The following is a 20,926-nucleotide window of genomic DNA, read 5'->3' on the forward strand; positions in this document are numbered from 1 at the left end:
ATTAATTTCCTAATGGAAACCCTCTCATAAAACTGACAAATGTTTCAGGATCACTTCCAAAGTGGCATTTGGAATTCATTTGATTAATCAAGCAAATTAAAGTAAAAGGCATAGGCTTTGCTTTCATTGCATAGATAAACATAATAAAGAAGGAAGAAACTCATTTTTCTATCTTTAATACTTACTTGCTATTACTGGGCCTGGCTTAAAGAAAATACTTGTCATTTACTTCACAGAGAAGAACATGAAAAAAGTTCTTTTTCTATAAAATGTCAGGCATGCTTATTATCATAGGTGGTCCCTAACATCTTAAGGGCTAGCGGCTCAGCAGGACTGTGGAAGAAACCTCACAGTACAGATAAAAAACCTCACAGTACAGATAAAAAACAGAGCCCTTTCTTTGGAATTTTTGCATTTGTATTAATAAGTGATGTTGTTAAGTTTTCGAATTAAAGTTGTGCTTCCTCCATAAAGTGAACTATGGAGGTCTTCATCTTTTTCTATCATTTGGGAAGGTTTTATGACATTGGAATTTCCTTTTTTCAAAGGTTAGAAAGAACTCACCTGGGAAAATTTCGGACCTGATCTTTATTAACAATATATCCTTCATCATCTTTCAAAATTTCCCTTTGGTAACTGACTTATTTAAATTTCCCTTCTTGGATCAATTTTGGTAATTAGGTTTAAATTATCTATGTCATTTAAGTTTTTAGTTCCTTTTTTTTTTGGTCCTTATTGTCCAATAATTTTTTAACATTATCTATAGTGATGACTAGACTCCCTTTTTCATTCCTAATTTTGACTATTTTTGCTTCCCTTTCCTTTCTTATTCAGGCTTAACGATATTTATCTATGTTATGGATGTCTTCTTCCTAGATTTTGCTGTTCTTTTACTAATTCCTTAAGATGAGTACTAAATTCCTTTATTTTTGTCTTTCTTTTCTTCAAATTAAAACATTTAAGACTATAAATTTTCCTCTGACTAGATCTCTAGCTATTTGCTCCAGGTTTAGGTATGAAGTGTTCTCTTTTTCATTCCTTCTGGGTATCTATTATTTTAATTTTGATTGTCTTCCTTTTTCTTTGATCCAATTAGGTAGGACATCTTATTGATCCTGGTTGTTTAAAATTTCATTTAAAAATTCTCAGAGAATGTGACCTTATAAAACCTCCACTTTTCTTTGCAGTTAAGTATATAACTACATTTAGCCTTTAGTGGAATTTAAGATTAAAAGTATTTAAAATATAAAAAGAAAAAAGATAAAATTAATCTTATCATATAAATAGTCTCCAATCTTGCTTTCTTCTTTATTTTGTGTGAACTTATCCTTTGAACTTTTTGTTTTGTTTTTGTGTTTCCTATAAATAAGATATATCTGAATTTTTTTAGGAGCTTGATTTTCAACGTAAGAATTGAAATACTTGATTCTATTTGATTGTTTTATTTTTATTGCTGGTTTTACCTTATGTCTTTTTGTCTTCACTTATTTTTGCTATTTATTCCTCCTTTACACTTTGTGATTTGGTTCCCGCCTTCCTTCTCTGACCCTCAGAAACAACAACATCTCTCCACTATTATATGTAAATAAATATATCAAGTGTTTTCTACCAAGGTGCCCTTTTCCCACTGCTCCCACACATCACAATAAGATGAACCAAAATGATGAGTCCCCATCCCCTGCATCCTCAAGATGAGATCAACAAACTCTTTACAGAGTTCAAGAATTTTACCTGGATATGGCTAAACGTGTATCTCTTCTCATCAGTCCTACCTGGAACTCAACGAGCCCTTTTAGTACAAATAAAAAAAGCCTTTACAGGGACTTCTTTAAACATGCCCAATAAAATGGCTTCAAAAGGTCAGGATAAACAAGTTTCTGTCACTTCCTGTAACACTCCTCTCACAGAAACTCAGCTTCTCATAAGTTGGTGACAGAGTGTGGAGGGGTTACGGGTGAAGCCCTGACTCACCTGTGTGCAGTGAGAGATGTCGGGACAAGGTCTGCTGTCGGCCAAACACTTTCCCACACACATCACAGGGAAAAAGCTGGTCATTGAATTTCCAGGATGGCAATCCGTTTCCTGCCTCTAGTACTATCTTATCTGTGTCTGGGCCAAAAGAACAAGGCATCGTGATGAAGAAACAAGGCAACATGAACACATTTTACTTCAGTCGACAGTCAGTTTCAGGGGAGACTTCCTCTGAAGAGTACGGCTAGGAAATGCAAATAAGGCTGTGAAACTGGTCTTCAGTCTCACTTCCTGTCTCTAACAAGGGCATTCTCAAAAGTTGCTGTGGCAAGTGGCTTCTAATTCCAGTCAAGACTGCAGTGTTGACTGCTGGTCTTTCTCATCACTAACGACCAGCTAGCCAATCTAACCCTCTACCAGATTGACACACTGTGCTCAGTACACAGTAGGTACTCAATAAGTACTTGCTGGATGAGTGAATAGCTAAATTGCTTGTAAAAATTCTAGAAATGTAGACTCTTGCTACAAGACAGTAAAGAATTGTATATCCCAGATTTACAATTAAATAAATGGTTCAATCCCTTGAAAGGAAATAATTTTCACTTTTTTTTTTTTTTGTAAGAGACAGAGTCTCACTCTGTCACTTTCGGTAGAGTGCCGTGGTGTCACACAGCTCACAGCAACCTCCAGATCTTGGGCTTAGGTGATTCTCTTGCCTCAGCCTCCCGAGTAGCTGGGACTACAGGCGCCCACCACAACACCCGGCTAGTTTTTGTTGCAGTTTGGCCAGGGCAGAGTTCAAACCTGCCCCTCTCGGTATACGGGGTCGGCGCCCTACTCACTGAGCCACAGGTGCTGCCCCATTTTCACTGTTTTTTATAAAGGAAAGTTTTGCTCTATGTTCCAGGTTGTGCAAAATCCTTAATGAGGAAATTACATTAAGCAGACTCAGTGATGGCAAGTGCCTATCACTCCACATACAATTCCCTAAGGCAAGAATGAACAACTAGAACTTCCCCAAAGTCTTATCATGTTTGGAAAAATAATGAGTGCCACCAGTTACCGGTACATAATTCACAGCCATGAATGAATTAAGTAAACACTAATACAGTCTCTTATCTTCCTGAAGTGTGTTTATTTTCTCATTACCAGCTATAGGATTAGTTTAATTTCTTATCCATATTTCTTCTCACTGAACTACAATGTATTATACACACATTCCTTCTACAGTAATGCAATGACACAAGTGACAGAGAGCACCAGAAAGCAGGAAGGGGACCCTTCCCAAAAGACACTGAATAGGCTGCTAATAGGTCTTCTGGCCTCTCTCTTAACAATAAGACAAATGAAATACTGAGTTAATGTCTTGCCCTTTACTTCAGTCTATTATTACAAATCTTCTTAAAGCACAGTTACTATACAGTATTATAGAACTGGACACCACAGGAAGAACTTTTCTCAAGATCCAAGCAGATGAAAATGCTCAGAACACTGGCATAGAGACATCAGGGTAAAGAACTTTATTTCCCACAATTTGGTTAAAACTGTTTCACAAACACAGGCTTCCACCTGTATTTGGATGAGTCAACTGGATCAATTTTCATCTGAATGAAGTCTTGCCAAAGAGACATCTAAGGAAAGAAGAAACAAAAACGAATGTGTGTTTGGAAAAGGCGGGGAGAAGAATGATGGTGAAACTGCAATCATGTTTGCTGTGAAGCACCTGCTGGCAAAGCCCCACACCTGTAAAGCACATATATTGATTTGTCTGTGTTTGTTAAAACACAACTCTTGGGGCCTTAGGGGGAAGAGCTAGTTTTATTAAAATAGGAATGTGTGACTACAAACCTCTAAGAGGGAAGGGGTAGTGTTGTGGGGAAGGGAAAGTAAAAAGGGAGAGACAGGTCAACTGAACTTCTGAGAACAAGAACCACTCTTAGACAACTGTCCTTGAATCCAAGCAGTGGGCATTTCAGCCACACAGTAAGAGAGGGGATTTCAGTAGCTTAAAGTGTACAATCAAAATAGTGCTTCAAAGAATGACGGTGATAATCATAAGGAGAGGTCAAGAGGGTACAGGGTCTTCTAATACATTCACTACAAGGACAAATTAATTGGGGCACACACCAAACAAGGAGATGCAATTAAAAAGAAAGAAATCTCTTAACAATTCTTTAAAGTATTAGTCCTGTACTCAAGAAGCTCAAGTATCTCATAAACTGTCTGATTCCCTCTACTGGTTTTAGAACATGATGAAAACTACTAAGACCACCACAGCTAAAGTAGAAAGTACACCTTCAGCAGTGGAGAAGCAGGCAGAGTTCTTATGGAGTGCACATTATGGATCAGCCCCTCCTCTGAACCCGGACCCCATGCCTTGCCCAGGCTGGCTCTTCTCCTGACTTGATGTTTTCATTTCAGAAACAAGGCCACCACAGGCCATTTTGTACCTTATCCCAGAATAAGACCTTGACTCTTAGCTGAGTGAGGCAGGGGAGGGCACTGGGGCATAGGAATATTACTTCAGCAACACAAGTACTGAAGTATAGGCCTGCTCCTCTGTTTATGAAGCTGAAATGAATCTGAAATGGAGCTCAACAGATGCCACATTCTCTTGCATTTCCTGTTAGCAATGCCACCCAAGTGCCATGTGAGAAACCTCAGAATCTTGTAGATTCCTCCCCCTCTCATCTTCAGTCATCAGAAGCTGTCAAGCTTAGCTCAAAGAGCTTTCTGGACTCCATTCCCTTAACTGAGTCTTCATCTCTCACCAAGATTGTTGCAAAAGTCTTTGAAACAGCAGAGCCCCTTCCCCTTCCCACACCTTCTCATGGGTTCCAGAATGCTCTTTCTGAGGTGCAAATATGCTCATGTCCTATATTCCAATGGCTTCTCCAGGTCAAACTCCTTCCTGTGGCTTCTGAAGTCTTTTACAGCCTGGCTCTGCCCACTTTCCATCACCCAAACGCTCTGCTGGGTGGACTGCTCAGCCTTTCAGGAACAAACTATTTCCTTTTAATCTTTCAATACATTTGAATCAACCTCCACCAAACGCTACTCCCCACCATCACTTCTTTTGTACGCCAAACTGCTACTCATTTTCCAGCTCTATCTCATATTTCCTCTCCTTGGTAAAGCCTTCCCCATTTTCCAAGGTAGACTTAAGTCATTTCACCTCTCTGTCCCAAAGCACTTTTACAAATACCCCTGCTGTGCTACTTTACCAAATTATGCTACTTGTTTGTATGTCTTCTCTACACGTCCCTCCTGTATCTAGAGCACCCAGTACAGTCTAACATGCAGCACTCCCCAACAAATACGTCCCCCCGCCCTCCTTCCTTGTTAGAATGTGAGTCGCTGGGGGAAGGGGCTCTGCATCATTTATTTGTGTATACTTAGAGTTAACCTAATGCCTGATACATGAGAAGTGCTTAGTATATACGAGGTCTGACAGTTAAGTTCATGAACTCATCGTAGAAAAAGTGCTACCTACCTCACTGCTGAGTATCACTATAGTCACTCTCAAAGTACTCCACGTGGGAAGTTCTGCACTGACGCCAGTGCCTAATACACTTACATTGGCAGCACACACCTCAGTAACACTCTACAACCTTGGTATATCAGTGTCTTGCAGCTGTGTTTGTGTCTTGCTGAGTGTTGTTCATTACTGTTATCGTGTACCATATGACAAAAGCTCTGATGGTCATTTCAGAAAAAGAGTTCCAAGATAGCTTTGAAGGGTGGACTAGGCACTGGTGTTGGTGCATGGCTTCCCAAGGGGAGGACTTTGAAGATGACCATAGTGATATTCAGCAATGAGGTATGTAGCACTTTTTCTAGGATGAATTAGCAAACTTAACTTTCAGACCTAGTATCTGTTGAATAAATGAATGAATGAATGAAACAATTCAAGTGAGGCAGGGAATAAACAATTATCCTTCTTTTATAGTGAAAAAGACTGAGAACTTATTAGCATTAATTAAGGTCTCTGGGAAATTCAGAATTAATCACCAGGGTATCTGCCTTTTGAATAGGTGTTTTATTATCACTCAACCCGAGAACTGCTTTCATGAAAATTAGTGGGTATGATTGCAGCTTTGAGCCAAACCACATAGGTTCTATATTCTTACTTCTTCCAAACAGCATTATGCCACAAGATGAGTCTCTTTAAGAGAAACTCCCTGGCAGAAACTATGTATGGGTTAACCACAGCCATTCTTAACTTTCCTTCTCCCCCGAGGCAGCTGATGCACCCATGTTCAGGCCAATGAGGTGGCTTTTGCTTTCCTGATAAAAGGAAAAGATATGACTAGTATTAGCTCTCTTCTCTCTTCTTCTGGACTGAATACAGAGCAAATGCCTGGGATTCTGGCAGCCACTCTGTGAATATGAGGCATGAAGATGAAAATCATCTGCTAAGGATGAGGGAAGGGAAAGGTGGGAAAAGTAGGGGTCCTAGACAGCATTTCTCAGAGTGAATGAATGCCAGCACCCCACCTCTGGACTTTTTGTTTTAGGAAGAAATACTGTTTAAGCCACCGTTAGTTGGGTTTTCTATTAGTTGTAACATCTTAACTGAAATCTCCTCCCATGGTTACTTTTGGTCTTCCCAAACTCTAGCAGCCTGTGAAGAGACCTCCACATCATCAGCCAGCCAAACACATTTCCATCTTAATTACCTTTTTCTGCTTGGGGAAAAAGAAAACCTTGTAAGCTTCTTTTAGATTACTAAGATGTTTGCTTTCAAACAACTTGTTTAGGATGCTGAACATATACAACAGGAAAGCACACATATCAGTAACTGCTCTTACATCAGTTCCAAAGTCACACAATAGTTTGGAGCACACATATTATTTAAAGTTTTTCCTCTTCTTCATTTTTATTCCTGTAGTCTTTAGTATTTATTATTTTAAGTAGCTGTGAATGTATACTTAAGTTTCTTTTCATCCCTTTTACAGACACTTGTTTAATGATAACCTCTTTTTTTTTTTTAAACACAGTCTCATAGGATTTTGTTTCCTAAAAACATTTCATTTTTTCCCCCTTACTTTTAGACTCTAGGATACCCCTGGGGTAACCATATATTGCTTCTACAAATTCCTGGCTACTCAATATTATGCAATCAGATGGTTTTCTCTCTACTTATCCACCTGTGGTCTTTGTCTTGAATTGCATTTGGGCTTTTTCCTCTTCCTTAAATAGGTTGCTTTTGTTTCAAATGAAGCAAAATAGGTGTATAGGATTACGCTTTTATGTTTAAAGTATAGCTGAAAAAATGGGAACACAGCGTCGGGAGAATGATCCCATCTTAGCAGCCCAATACCAGGCTCTCAGTTCTTCCTGTTCCTGGTGAACTGAGGCTCTTCATTCATAACCATGAGGCCTAACTGACCAAGATACAAAATGACAAACTGTGCTTCCTATGACCTACTGATCCAAGGGAACATGTTTCATTTCACACACAGGCACTGACATGAAACCTGTCAAGTTTGACTCCAAAAATTTTCATGAATTAAACCCATCTGGTAGAATCAGGGAGGGAGCTCTATCAGCTCTGCGTGACAGATATTAGATCAAGTAGAAGACTCAGGTGTCTTCAGACTCAACTTCTTCATTTTCAGCAGTTCAAAATGGAAGCATTAAATTCCAGGACCTCTCCCACCCCAGAGTATCCCACAACTTGCATAGGACTGAGTAACAGTTTCCACAGTAACTAAGCCTCCATGCTTAGTCCAAGGAGGTACCTTAAAAATCATCTTGTTCAATGTTCTCTTCTTACATATGAGTTCAAGGAGGTACCTTAAAAATCATCTTGTTCAATGTTCAACTTCTTACAGTTCAAGGAGGTACCTTAAAAATCATCTTGCTCAATGTTCTCTTCTTACATATGAAGAAACTGAGGCTGAGAGAACAAGTAATTACCTTAGATAACCTGGCTTGTGCCTCTGGGAGAACAGAGAGAGATCGAGTTCTCCTTCAGTCTCCTCCAAGCCATTAGAAATCAATGCCAAAGTCTACAACAAAGACAAGATTCTCCTCCTCCTCCTGTTCTTTGGCTCTGAGATTAATACTCTTACTTACATGTGGACATGCGCAGAGTTAGCAACAATTCACAGGACCCTAGGATCTCTTTCCATTTCTCTCCTTGGAAGTGTCAGCCCAGAATATTTCCGGGTACAGAGAAATAGGAAACATTTAAAATGTCAAAAATTAGAATAGAGAAGGAACATCAAATGACAAAGTCCTAAAAGCCAATCCCTCTGAGGTAAGCTAGTTATTACTAAAGACCTTGGGCTTTCTACTGCCATTTGAGGAACACTTTTGGTAAAAATAAATACATAAACAAAACAGAAACAAATAAAAGAATAAAAACTCAAAAAAAAAAAACTCTCAAAGAACAAGGGGGACAGAACCAAGGACTTTAGTTTGTTCCCTTTCAATTTTAACACCATTTAGCCCTATATTTGGTGTTTCATTTGGCTTTGTTGGTGCATTTCACCATGTGAGATCTCTGTATTCCTCAACAAAATAATCCTCTCAAAAAACTCTCTCAACTTGACTTTGGCAAGAGAAATGCTAAGAGAGGAAGGTATTACTTGGTTAAAGTTGTAAGCAAAAGATTGGTCAAAATATGACCTCAATGCATAAGTAACTGTCCAGATCAACTAAATCCACATCAGCTGGCCAACCACTGAAGAAGAGGCTCTGGTTACTTGGGTTTTTCCACCATCACATGTGGTATTTCGATCATTTCTTTCTTTCATCACCAAGGCTGAAAAGTTTTGAGCCACTTCTGAGATCCTCTATACTCCTGGACAGATTAAAATCTCTCAGGTTGTTTTCTAAGCAGGACATGTAACCGTCTGGTTAGACCCTTACTGTGCTGGCTTTTCCTTTTGGTTTCAGGGGCTCTACACCATTTCTGCTTGAAACAAGCTACTGCTTTCTGAGGGCTGCTTGTGAAGTGAAGAGTTAGCTTCACCTTATAATTTTTTCAGGGTCATTTCAATTTAGGGTACCTTGCCAACATCTACCCTTGTAATATTTTCAGCTCAGAGGATCTACCTTGTAGCACTGAAGTACTAGAACAGTGGCCACAAGTCAGTTGACTAGCACTGGTGACCTGTCCCACCATTCGTCACTACTGACCCTGCACAAGATGCCAGAAGTATTGCTCATGGCAGGTCCTAACAGACCCATTAGGTTTTCTATGACCTCTTCTCTGCAAGTCTTTGTGTAACCAATTTTCCTTTCAAGGACCATTAAAAAGACCCTCCCAAAGGGGCGGCGCCTGTGGCTCAGTGAGTAGGGCGCCGGCCCCATATGCCGAGGGTGGCGGGTTCAAACCCAGCCCCGGCCAAACTGCAACAAAAAAATAGCCGGGCGTTGTGGCAGGCGCCTGTAGTCCCAGCTGCTCGGGAGGCTGAGGCAAGAGAATCGCATAAGCCCAAGAGTTAGAGGTTGCTGTAAGCCGTGTGACGCCACGGCACTCTACCGAGGGCGGTACAGTGAGACTCCGTCTCTACAAAAAAAAAAAAAAAAAAAAAAAATCCCTCCCAAAGCACGGGATTTTCTGCCAGTCAACATGTCAACTCAGTGAACTGCTAAGATAGCAGAAACAGTTTTTGTTAATATGTACCCAATTAGAAACACTGGTAGAGATTCTTAGACATAAAAGAGTTCACAGACTTGATCTTCTTTGGGCTCATTTCAAACTTTAATGCTTAACAAACTTAAAGTATAGTTTTGCATTACAACTTTTGGAAGGTTCATGCACAGGTCCCAGGAAGATGGAACTTGTCAAATTTCTCTCCAAAAAATTTTCATTAATTAAGCCCATCTGGTAAAATAGGGCGGGAGCTCAGCGTTACAGTACATCTGATTAAGCAGAGGATTCAGGTGTCTTCAGATCCAACTCCTTTATTTTCAGGAGTTCAAAAAGGAAGCATCACATTCTAGACAGTGGTCCTCAATCTTCCTAATGCCGCGACCCTTTAATACCCTTCCTCATGTTGTGGTGACCCCCAACTATAAATTATTTTCGTTGCTACTTCATAACTGTAATTTTGCTACTGTTATGAATCATAACATAAATATCTGATATGCAGGATGTATTTTCAGTGTTACAAAGGGGTCGTGACCCACAGGTTGAGAACTGATCTAGGACCTCTTCCACCCCAGGGCACCTCACAACTTGCACAGGGCTGAGTAACAGTTTCCACAGTAAGCCTCCACCCTGCCCCAAACCTTAGTTCAAGGAGGAATGTTAACAATTGTCCTGTTCCATGTTCTCTTCTAACATATAGGGAAACTGAGGCCAAGAGAATTTAAGTGACTACCCCAGGTAACCTCACTCACAAACCAGGGAAAGCAGAGACAGAGACCCACAGTCTCATTCAAGCTCCTCCAAAGTCTACCACAAACAAGGGTTGTTGACTTGGTTCTTAGTACACAGCTGCTTCTGAAGAATCATCCCAGGAGAGCTGGGCAATAGTCTAAAGAAATACTTACTGATTGATTTGTGATCTGTTAAGCTGGTAAAGAATTGTAAGCGTTTTCTACATCTGGTTCGTTACGCGCGTCATTTTAAATCAATAGTAGAAAACTGGACTTTGATTCCTCTGATAAGAAAAGATGGCTAGGACTAGGTATCCCTAATATGGGAGAGGTTGATGTCATAGCACTTCTGTACAATGGGGATCTTCTTTAAGCATAGAAATTTAGATAATCACAGACAAAATCCAGGCCAACTGATGTCTGTCACCTCTGTATAACTTAACCATAAAAAAAATCTGTATACAAAAATTTGAATATGCTTTCTGTGTTTTTCCTTAACTTCTATTTCCAAAATCAGTGAGATCCTGAATAAAAGCTTATTGAATAAATTGAGACAGTCACATTACCAACTTTATGACTGTTGTACTAAACGGCAATCTAATTTTATATTGCAATTATGGAGGGAAACTGACAATACTGATTCGGGAATCATGTCTAAAGGACTCAGTTATTTTCTTGCCAGTTACACAGCCCATTGCCCATCTCTCTTCTTAATGATGACAGTAGAATTTAAAGTCTTAACAAACCCTGAGAATGTCCCAATGTTGAGTAAATATATGTTTTCTAGAAAAATCACGAGGCCCGAGAGTTAAGTTTTTCTTTTCCTTTTTTTTCTTTTCTTTTTTTTTTTTTTTTGGCTTTGTGGCAGAAACCCATGATTACTTATTCAATATCCAACAGAACTACATTTATTTATTTATTTATTTATAATGACAATTACAACAAAAAATAACTGGGCATTATGGCAGGCACCTATAGTCCCAGCTACTTGGGAGGCTGAGGCAAGAGAATTGCTTGAACCCAAGAGTTTGAGGTTACTATGAGCTGTGACACCACAGCATTCTACTGAGCATGACATAGTGAGACTCTGTCTCAAAAAAACAAAACAAAACACCACATACCTCCTTCTCAGCTTCCACTGCTATTATAGGTGCTGGCCATGAAACATAGTTCTTGGCAAAGAGGTATCCTTCAGAGGGATTCTCTGACACCGCTCTACTTCCCCTAAAAGACACTTCTGTAAAAAGGCCCTTTACTCTGGGCTCTTCCTCCTTGACTGTCTGGAAGCAGCCCACTTTCAACTATGAAGATGAAATCCAGTGATAAGGGTGGCAGAACAAAAATCAGGTGAGTCCTTGATGTCTTCCTCAAATAGCTGTATCAGTCTTACACTGCCTATTTGTGAATTCCATGATATGTGAGAAAAAAAATTCCACAATTAGTTAGGTCTCTGTGGTTAACCTGAACATAATTCTAACGGATAAAAGACTTAAACTGTACAACCAGGTTTCACCCCAGCTTGGCCATTTATCTCTATTATGCAAAACAATATCAGAGTTTGTTAAAAGTATATTTTGGACACGATGAAGAATTAAAACAATAGCTTATATTTATGGAGGGTTTACCATTGCATTAGCCACTATACTATGCATTTAACACATGTACTTAACCTTATAACAGCAATAAGTGTTAGCAGTACCTACTACCATTCCCATTTTTACAATTAAAAAAAAAAAAAGTATGAGGATTAGGGTAATTGAATCCAAGGTCACCCAGCTGGTAAGTGATAGCCCATCACAAACCCAAGTCTATATGACTTTAAAGCCCATTTATTACATTATAATACAGTATCAAAGAGGAAAAAACACATTTCACTAGCGAAGAATCTTCTCTTCCAATCTTGATTTGTTCCACTATAAATTTACCAACTATGAAGAAGAAGCATCTATGACTATATAAATTTAAAGAGAGTTTTATTATTGGGGCAGCCCAAATGCTTCCCCCTAGACCTGTTTGGAAAGAAAATGGTTCTAGCACCCAAATTTTCTCCAGTCTATTCCTAGGTTTTTGTATCTGGTGGATTGCTGCATATCAAAAATCTTACCAATTATGTAAATTTTAATTACAAAACTTATTTCAGGCCAGAAGTTTGAAGTAATGACTGCTCTTTCCAACTTTTCCCACCGAAGAAAAATAACAAGGCACTCAGGTGCAGAGCTATCTTGAGACTACATTAGGTGACAGTGAATCTTTAAATCCAACAGTTTCTTCTATGATTTAGTATAAAGCATGGGCATATATGAGAACATCTTGAAGGAAAACATTGAAATTGTTTGGCAAATAGGAGAATTCCCTTCTCTTTTTTATTGTTGAACTAGATGTTTGATACATGTTTACTGAATAAATGAGAAAATAAGTAAAAGAGTAGTCCATAACTAAAAAATTGAACCTAAAATATACTAAAATCTGAAAATTCACTTTTTAAAATGCTAAAATTTTAATATTCATTTATTCCTGAAATTATATCATGTGCTATGTACATTACACGTACAGAGTATCTTAAAAATACAGAATATGTTTCTTTTTAAAATTCAAGTCACAGTAATTTCCAAATATTATAAAAGTAAGCCTTCAGGGATTCAGCAGTTCTCTTTCACTAAGATTGGAATACATGGGTATTCTCAATTATTCTAGTCTTCTTTTCTTATGAACAAGGCTTGATCATATCAACTATTCCTTTAAAGATTTCTAAATTTCCTTAAAGCCCTTATCAGCTCCCAGACACTGCAATATTCTTGAGTGACTATAGCCAGTTTCAAATTTTCAGTCTTCTTCTTTCTCTGCTTCTAACCTATTGAATCCTATATTAATAGAAAATACAACTATTCTATTTTGCCTTTGTCCTGACCTTGGGTTTTAGCACATTATAAAATTTATGTTAGTTGATGGCAGATTTAACATTTTATGGCAACACTGATCACAAATATTTTTCTCCTTAATCCAGAAATCCTATCTATTTGATTAAACAGAGTTATTATGTTTTTATATGGGGGGATGTCTGTTTGTTAATTTATTTAAATTTTTTTTCCCAGGAGGAGAAACATAGACATAGGATTGGGAAATTTCTTGTGTCTCAGTCCATTCAGTCTGCTAGAATAAAATACCATAGACTAGGTATAAAAAATAGAGGCACCAGCAGAATCAGTGTCTGCTGAGGGCCTCAGACAGCTAGCTATCTTCTCACTCAAAGCTCACATGGTGGAAAAGGTGAGGGGGTCTCTCTTAGGCTTTTTCTATAAGGGCATTAAATGATTCATGAGGGCTTCACCTTCCTTGACCTAATCACCTTCCTAAGGTCCTGACATTTTGTGGGGTGAGGATATTAATTTATGAATTTTGGGGAGACATATAAACATTTAGATCATAGCTCTTTGTTATCTAGGTAAGAAAGGATGGACTGTTAGTATTTTTCTATAAAATATGTCATAATTATTTGTATTATTAGTAATCTATTACCAATAATAAGTAACACAGTTTGTAAATATTTAACATTTTAATAAATAAAACAGGCCATCTCTGTGCACAAATGGAAGTAAATCTCAATGAAAATCAAGCTGGGGGGAGAAGGGAGGTGGGGATGAGTAAATTCACAACTATTAGGTAGCTATTATAAGTACTGCTTATAAGTACAACTCATTAAAGAATGGAGCTGAAACACATTCTTCTCAGTGAAGTATCATATGAATGGAAAAGCAAATATCCAATGTACTCTATACTAATATGAAGCCAGAATATGATCTAATTCATGCCCACATAGGAGAAAGACTTATTTCAAGTTCAGGGGAAGGGGAAATGAAGACGGGGGAGAGCAGAGGGGGTGTTTGTGGTGACCCCACTGAATGGTCATGATGTAGGGGTGTTATCGCACACTTTTGGGGTAGTCCCAACTACAAGAGGGACTCTATCTAACAAATTCAACCTCTGACTCGGTGACTTGTTCGTTTGTATCCTCACATTAACCTGAAATAAAAAATACATATATATTTTGATAAATCATAAAAAATAGGCTATCTCTATATCATTCTCAGTAATATAAATAGCCATATATTTTTTAATAAGGGAAAAACTATGAATTTAGATATAGCTGAAAGAAGAATTATACATTTGAATAGCTAAGATTTATTTAGCACTTACTTTGTTCTGTGCACAGTGGTAAGGCTAAGTTTCATTTAATCCTCCTAACAACAGATTGGTTTCATCATTATCTTCATTTTATAGATGAGAAAAATCAAAGCTCAGCATAATTAAGGAATTAGCCTGTTCTCACACAGTTGGTAAGAGATAGAGGCAATATTTAAACCTAGGCTATCCCACTACAAAGATAGGTTTCCTTACACTGTACACATCTCTAGATATGTCCATAGTCACCGCTCTTTGTGAAGAACTTTTAATCTCTTCATCAAAGTAGAAAAAGGCTGATAGCTGCTGGCCTCAATATTTTTATAGGCTGGTGACCTCGTTTTGGACCTGCTCCTAAGGTGGCCAATATCATGGGTTCAATACTGCATTTCACATAAATACAACCTCATCAGCTGCCTTGAACCTAAATGCCCCTGCTGAAGAATGGAATGGAATTAGAGTCAGAAAGTTTGCTATAAATTTAATCTTACTTCAAACACATACCTTATCAATAAGGAGATGAACTTGTATATGAAAGTATTGAACTTGTATATGAAAGTTAAGGCATCACTATTAACAATATAAGTAAATGAAAAATCTAAGCCACTTTCATTTAATCATTGGGAAAGAATTAAAAATGGATTTTTGGTTCACAAACAAAAAAGGTAAGTCCAACAGCTGAGGGATACTTTAAAGGAACAGACAATACTCAATGATATAACTCCAAAGCAGATAAACAAAAGGATAAATATATATATTTTAAAATATGTCTTACTTCCATTTCAGTTTTCAAATTGAAAAGGAAATCAAATAAATACAAAAAATGTTTGTGCAATTATTTTGGTTACAAATCAAACTACAAAGAGATCAAATAATAAATTTGGAAACATGGCAGGACTACCTTAGTCCTGAGTGGAAAGGTAACATATTCTAGTAAGTACCCTGTATTACTGTAGGTTGCACATCTGTTCATTTTTCTCATGCACTCTGATTTGATCATCTTTGAAAGCATCTTTTCCTATTCCTTTATTTTATATAGATCTTAATATAGTAGACAATAAGTATTTATTGATACGATCCAAATTTCACTAGTTATAGGCAAACAAGAGAAAACACACACTGATGCATACGTATGTAAATGAATGCAAGTAACTTGCAGACAAGGCTGAGAAATCCTATCCTATCCCTGTTGCACCTTTTCGTCTCATAACAGAAAGCCACTGTGCCTAACCTCAATGGTGAAGGCTCAGCATTCTTTAGAGACTTTGTTTCAGCAGATCTTTGCCTTACCTTCTGTGAATTAGGGAGAACTAGAAAGAAGGCATATTGCTGCTTCTAGTTTATAAAGAACTTGAGGTGTGCATAAGCTAATTGCCTGCCTACAAGCAAACAGTGAAATCCATATCGGAAGTGAATCAGTCTTAGCTTGGCTCCCTTTTCACCTTATCCCTCACCTTCCCACATGCTGTGGTTCAGGTTCAAAATCACACTACATACCAAAGGCTTTGCATAACTAATAAGTCTTCAAACGATACACTGTATTATGGAACATGTACTAGTGGAGAATAGATGTCGCCCTGAGAATCTTATTTTCTGCTATTTCCTGATTTCGGCATGTGAACATTTGTAACCTTAATGTTGCATGAACAAACATTTTTTCATTTAATATTCACATAAGAACTCACATATATTCTTTTTCAAGTTGGAACACTGCCATATTCTGATTTCAACAGAGTGTGGCTGTGTGTTTAGCTTATGAACTTGCTTCAAGGTCCTATTGCTATCTTCTGAGCTGAAAATGTGGTCACATTCTAATCTTTCAGGATATAACATTAGACCATGCTAGAGACAGTGGTATTTCCCACTTAGAAAGCACATACACACACACCCAATACCTTTAAGGCTGATGGAAAAGCTTTTTACCTGTCAAGTCCCAATTCATTCAACTGTTTCAACTGTTAAGAAAACAGAATAACACCAAATCCCAAATTCTGTCCTGCAAGTAACCATGTAACCATGGGTTAAAAAGCAAGTTTTCAAAGGCAGGGCTTTTAAATGGACTGGCACGTTTATTTCTTCTTCCAAAGCGGAAGTCTGACCCAAATGGCAAACTCTGATACCCACTAGGTCTGTGCACCAGGTGTGTTTGCCAACCACCCAAGAATCGTCAGCTGCCTGGGGACAGTGGCTGGGGGGTTGCTGCTTTTTCCACTGTATCTGGCTATCAAGTTCTCACCACATTCTTAGGCAATATATGCTCTTTTGACCCAATCATTTTGCCCTAAGTGACAGAATGTGGAGCTGCTAACCCTCGAGATTAGATAGATTCACGCACGTGTGTTTGTTTGTGTGTGTGTGTGTGGGGGGGGTAAAATTTAAAAGCAGGGCAGTGGAAATGGTTGTAATTTTTCAGAAATTCCTTGCTGTATTTCTGTTCAGCCAAAATTGGGTATCTTATCTGTCGTTCCTCAACTAAGTCTTCTAACCCCTTTCGAATTCAATTTGGAGCCAGTCAGCAAATGAATCATACAAAAATATGTGAAAGAAAATTGGTTGTTGATTCCTGGCACCCATACATTTGAACCATGTAGTTACAAGACCAGGTCTCTATAGTGAGATAAGGTGGCCCACCTAGTGTGGTGATAAGTGTAAATGTGACTCTACTGAACCCCTCCTTTAGGGTTCAGTGTTTACCCCACTGAAAGGATGCTGATGTCCTTTATATTCTGTTAAATCCAGAGAATGTAGCCATTTCATTCCCCAGGGTAAGAAAATTTGCCATTTGGAACTATGGAAGCAAGAAACTCATACTTCATTTCCCCCACTTCAATTATCAGCCTGGAAGGAGGTTCTTTACTCTTTCAAGTGGAGAGCTGCTTAAGAATAAATGTTCCTAAAATAAATATTGATATATGCAGATGGATTTTCACTTGTCTGTGCAAATATCTCTGGAAGGATGTGGGTGAAACTGGTGACACTGGGGAGGGCAAAACTGGGAAGCAAGGAGCAGGGAGCTGGTAGGGGTGGAAAGAGTGTGAGATAGGCCTTAACTGGTCACTTGCAAATAGAATTTCTAAGCAACTTTGGAAAATTTCTATTTACCCTCTTAATAGGAAATGTGCAGCAATAATAAAATTTACTTAGAGCTAATGATGTTAAATACCTGATGTAAATTATATCCTTTACTCTTCCTCACAACCTAATGTAGTAGGTACTATCTCCATCTCATAGATACTAAACTGAACCACATACACTAACCAGAGATGTGAATACTGGGGAAGTTCTCCCTGGAGTTGTACCAAATCAGAGGTAAGGTGTTATGTTTTATAAAGAATTTTGGTTTCTTAGGGCCAATGGCTCTTACCATACAATTCTGGGACTACACTTGCAATAATTATTAATCAGTGGAATTCTGATTATAGAATTAGATTAGTGTAATCTAATATACCAAAGTAAAACACATCTTAAAAAAGTTCTTAAAAAAGAGTTTCCCACAAACAAATCATATCAGGCTCAAATCAGAATCTGAGTTTCTCAGTGCTGAATAAAAGAGGCTACAGAACAGAGTTAGTACAGATCTTGCTCTTAAAGGTGAACTCTTTGCCTTTAGGTGAAGTTATTTTAGAAAGCTTCATATTGACCTTTACAGAGACTCCCTCTCCTGCACCCTATCATAATGCCCCAAGGATTATCTCCCTATCAGATTACAACTGCTCACCTGGTTACACACATGAGTCAGGCTGCAGAGAGGTCTGTGAAGTCTATGAACTTCAGAGATTATTCATACCCCCCACCACAAGGGCTACCTTCTCCTTTCCTTTGGAGCCTTGCTCACAGTGCAAGGCTATACATCTCCACCCCCATCTGCTTCGTCTATGTCTATTTTTCTTACATTCTTTTATTTTACAAAGAAAGAGGGTAAGAGTGGAATCCTTTTTCTGCTTGGAGGAATGGACGCTCTAAGGCTTGTTTCTTTAAGCCTTTGAATAATTTTTAAGTATTATACTGTAATATGCTGAGTTTTAAAAGACTGAAGCTTCTGTGGTATAAATGGAAATGATTTAATTCAGGAAGCTCTCAGTGCATTGTTGTTAAACCCACACTCCCTCTAAATGCTTACAGTTTTAGCCAGCCTAGTAAATATTTTGACCCAAGTCGTTTTAAATCATGTTCAGTTCCATATGATTGTATGCAATTGTTTTATCATTTTGTGTTGATAAAAATAATATGAACTGCTGTAATGAGTCACTATCATTTCTCTCACTGAATTTAAGAGTAAATGTATGTAGAATCATCCTACTAAATTTTATGTTGTGAGGACCACAGGGACTGAGAAATTTTATGAGAAGAAAAACGAAGACAAAGGTTTGTGTCCAAGAGTGTGTCTGTCCCCACTGTCTTTCTGGTTATAACCTAGGGAGTATAAACCCTGCTCCTAAGCCATGTGCATAATTTGCATTTCTATCACTTCTTAGCAGGTAAAATACTGATCTGTTCAGAACTTAAACTAGTAAAAAGTATGAAATGACCTAACGATGAACGTGTGGGCATTAGGGACCACACTATCCTGCCATCAACACAGGATTTTGTCTACGGATGTGCAGCTCTGTGTATGTTTGCAGCTTTAAAGGTGTTCTAACCTTATTTTTAGTCACCTTGCTCATTAGAGCTGATGAGGCAGAATTTCAGGGAGGGAGATCTGCTACAGTGTAAAAGGTAACACAGCTCCTGCCATCTGTAGACCTACTGAGTTGCAGTATTTCCCCTGTGAGTTTTTAAATGCCATTACTGAGGGGTAAAAAAGAATAATCACACATTTAATGAACTTTGTGGGGTCAAGTCCGAAATCTCTGGTATCTGTTGAAAACGATGAATCCAAGGTGATGTTATCTAAAGTTGGCAAAGCCGCTGGAGCACTGGTTGTCTATGCTGAATTTCCAGCTTGCCCCCTGATGTGGCTCTGGTGTAACAGGCTGCAAATCCACTAGTGCGTGAATTGGCTCGAGCCCACGTCAATTCCAGTTTAGCATTACCTTCATTTTCACATCAAATCACTCATTTTGATACTGTATTGGAGTTGAGGGGAGGTAGCTACCACACAAAACTAGATCAAAGTGACAAATATTTATTAAGATTTAAAAACCAAATGAAATTGACAAGACATTCATTCATGTGCTTGGAAAATTAAGGCTTAAATCTGCCAATAACAAATCAGCTAGTCAGGTGCAGAAATCACCCACCACAAAAATATTTATAGCTCTTATTGGTGCTATGTGCTAGGCACTATTCTCACTGTAACCCTATGAGTTAGGTACTGTTATCATTAGCAATCTGCAAATGAGGAAGTCCAGGCACAGAGGGCTAACTGTGAAAGACTAACATATCAGAATGAAATAACAGGCCACTGTAGACAGTATTACAGTCTGTGGTCTCTACCCTAATCAAAGGCCATTGGGAATTATTAACCAGTCTTTGGGTCCCTGACCTAAAATCAGATACGTGAGGTAGAGACTACTAGCTGTCTTCCAACATCCATGCTTTTCTCCTTCCTTTAACAAGGGACCCCATTGACTTTTAGCTGCACACATCGCAGTTAAGTGTGGCCATGTGACCAAATCCATGTGACAACAGGATGATCAGAAGTGATGTGCACAACCTCAGGGTCATGCCCTTAAAAGGAGGGTCATACCTTTGACTTCCTTCTTGTCTTCCTGTTGTTGAGGGTGTGGATGGTTGGCGGAAGCAGAGCAGCCATATTGGACCATGAAATAGATGCTGTGTGCCAGAGAGGGCAGGACAGGACAGAAGGAGCCTGTCTAGAGCAGTGGTTTTCAAAAAGTGCTACAAGAGCGCATTAAGTGTGCCTTGAAAATTTTTAAAGTAAATTAAGTAAATTATTTTGGAAAGAAGTTCAAAGCACAGTCAATTTAGTCTTTTTTTTTTTTTTTGGATCAACGTAATTTAAGTGTGCCATAGAAGTTTAACTACAGGTTCAACTTGAGGTAAAAAAGGGTTTTTTTTAAGGCCTTTTTAAAAGGCCATGAGGTAAAAAAAAGGTTGAAAAAGGTCTAGAGCCTCCGTATCAGCCCTGGACTGTTTATACTGTGGCTTCTGTATAAGACAGAAATAACCTTCTGCCTTATTTAAGCCATAGCTATTTTTACAGCCATCTAATCTTTACTATAAGTTACTCATATAATTTTATTTTCCCATTTAAAGTATGCTCTAAAATGCGTATTTTAAGTTTCCAGAGATTCTTTCGTGTTTGATGCTTATTTCTTAGGCTACTGCTACACTGAAATAGTATCAAAATTGCCCAGTTATTTTTTATAGAATGAGTACCAGTATCAATAAAGTTATTAAATAACCACAGCATAGGTTAGAAATTTGAAAAGCTTTCAGAAACACATATTTATTCCCAGCTGAAGCAGTATCATGT

General features: G+C 38.3%; 2 protein-coding genes across 8 annotated transcripts in view; one reads left to right on the forward strand and one right to left on the reverse strand.

Moving 5' to 3' along the window:
- Positions 1 to 20,926, forward strand: part of C1H4orf51 (chromosome 1 C4orf51 homolog) — a 162,010-nt gene that overhangs the window by 80,718 nt on the left and 60,366 nt on the right. The gene's annotated exons all lie outside the window — the stretch shown is intronic.
- Positions 1 to 20,926, reverse strand: part of ZNF827 (zinc finger protein 827) — a 192,825-nt gene that overhangs the window by 18,212 nt on the left and 153,687 nt on the right. For all 5 annotated transcript variants that reach the window (XM_053582211.1, XM_053582206.1, XM_053582210.1 and 2 more), the window contains exon 9: positions 1,972 to 2,109. In XM_053582211.1, coding sequence (XP_053438186.1) covers positions 1,972 to 2,109 — 138 coding nt within the window. The remainder of the gene's footprint in view (positions 1 to 1,971; positions 2,110 to 20,926) is intronic.

This window comes from Nycticebus coucang, chromosome 1 (genome assembly GCF_027406575.1).
Source record: "Nycticebus coucang isolate mNycCou1 chromosome 1, mNycCou1.pri, whole genome shotgun sequence".
NCBI lineage: Eukaryota > Metazoa > Chordata > Mammalia > Primates > Lorisidae > Nycticebus > Nycticebus coucang.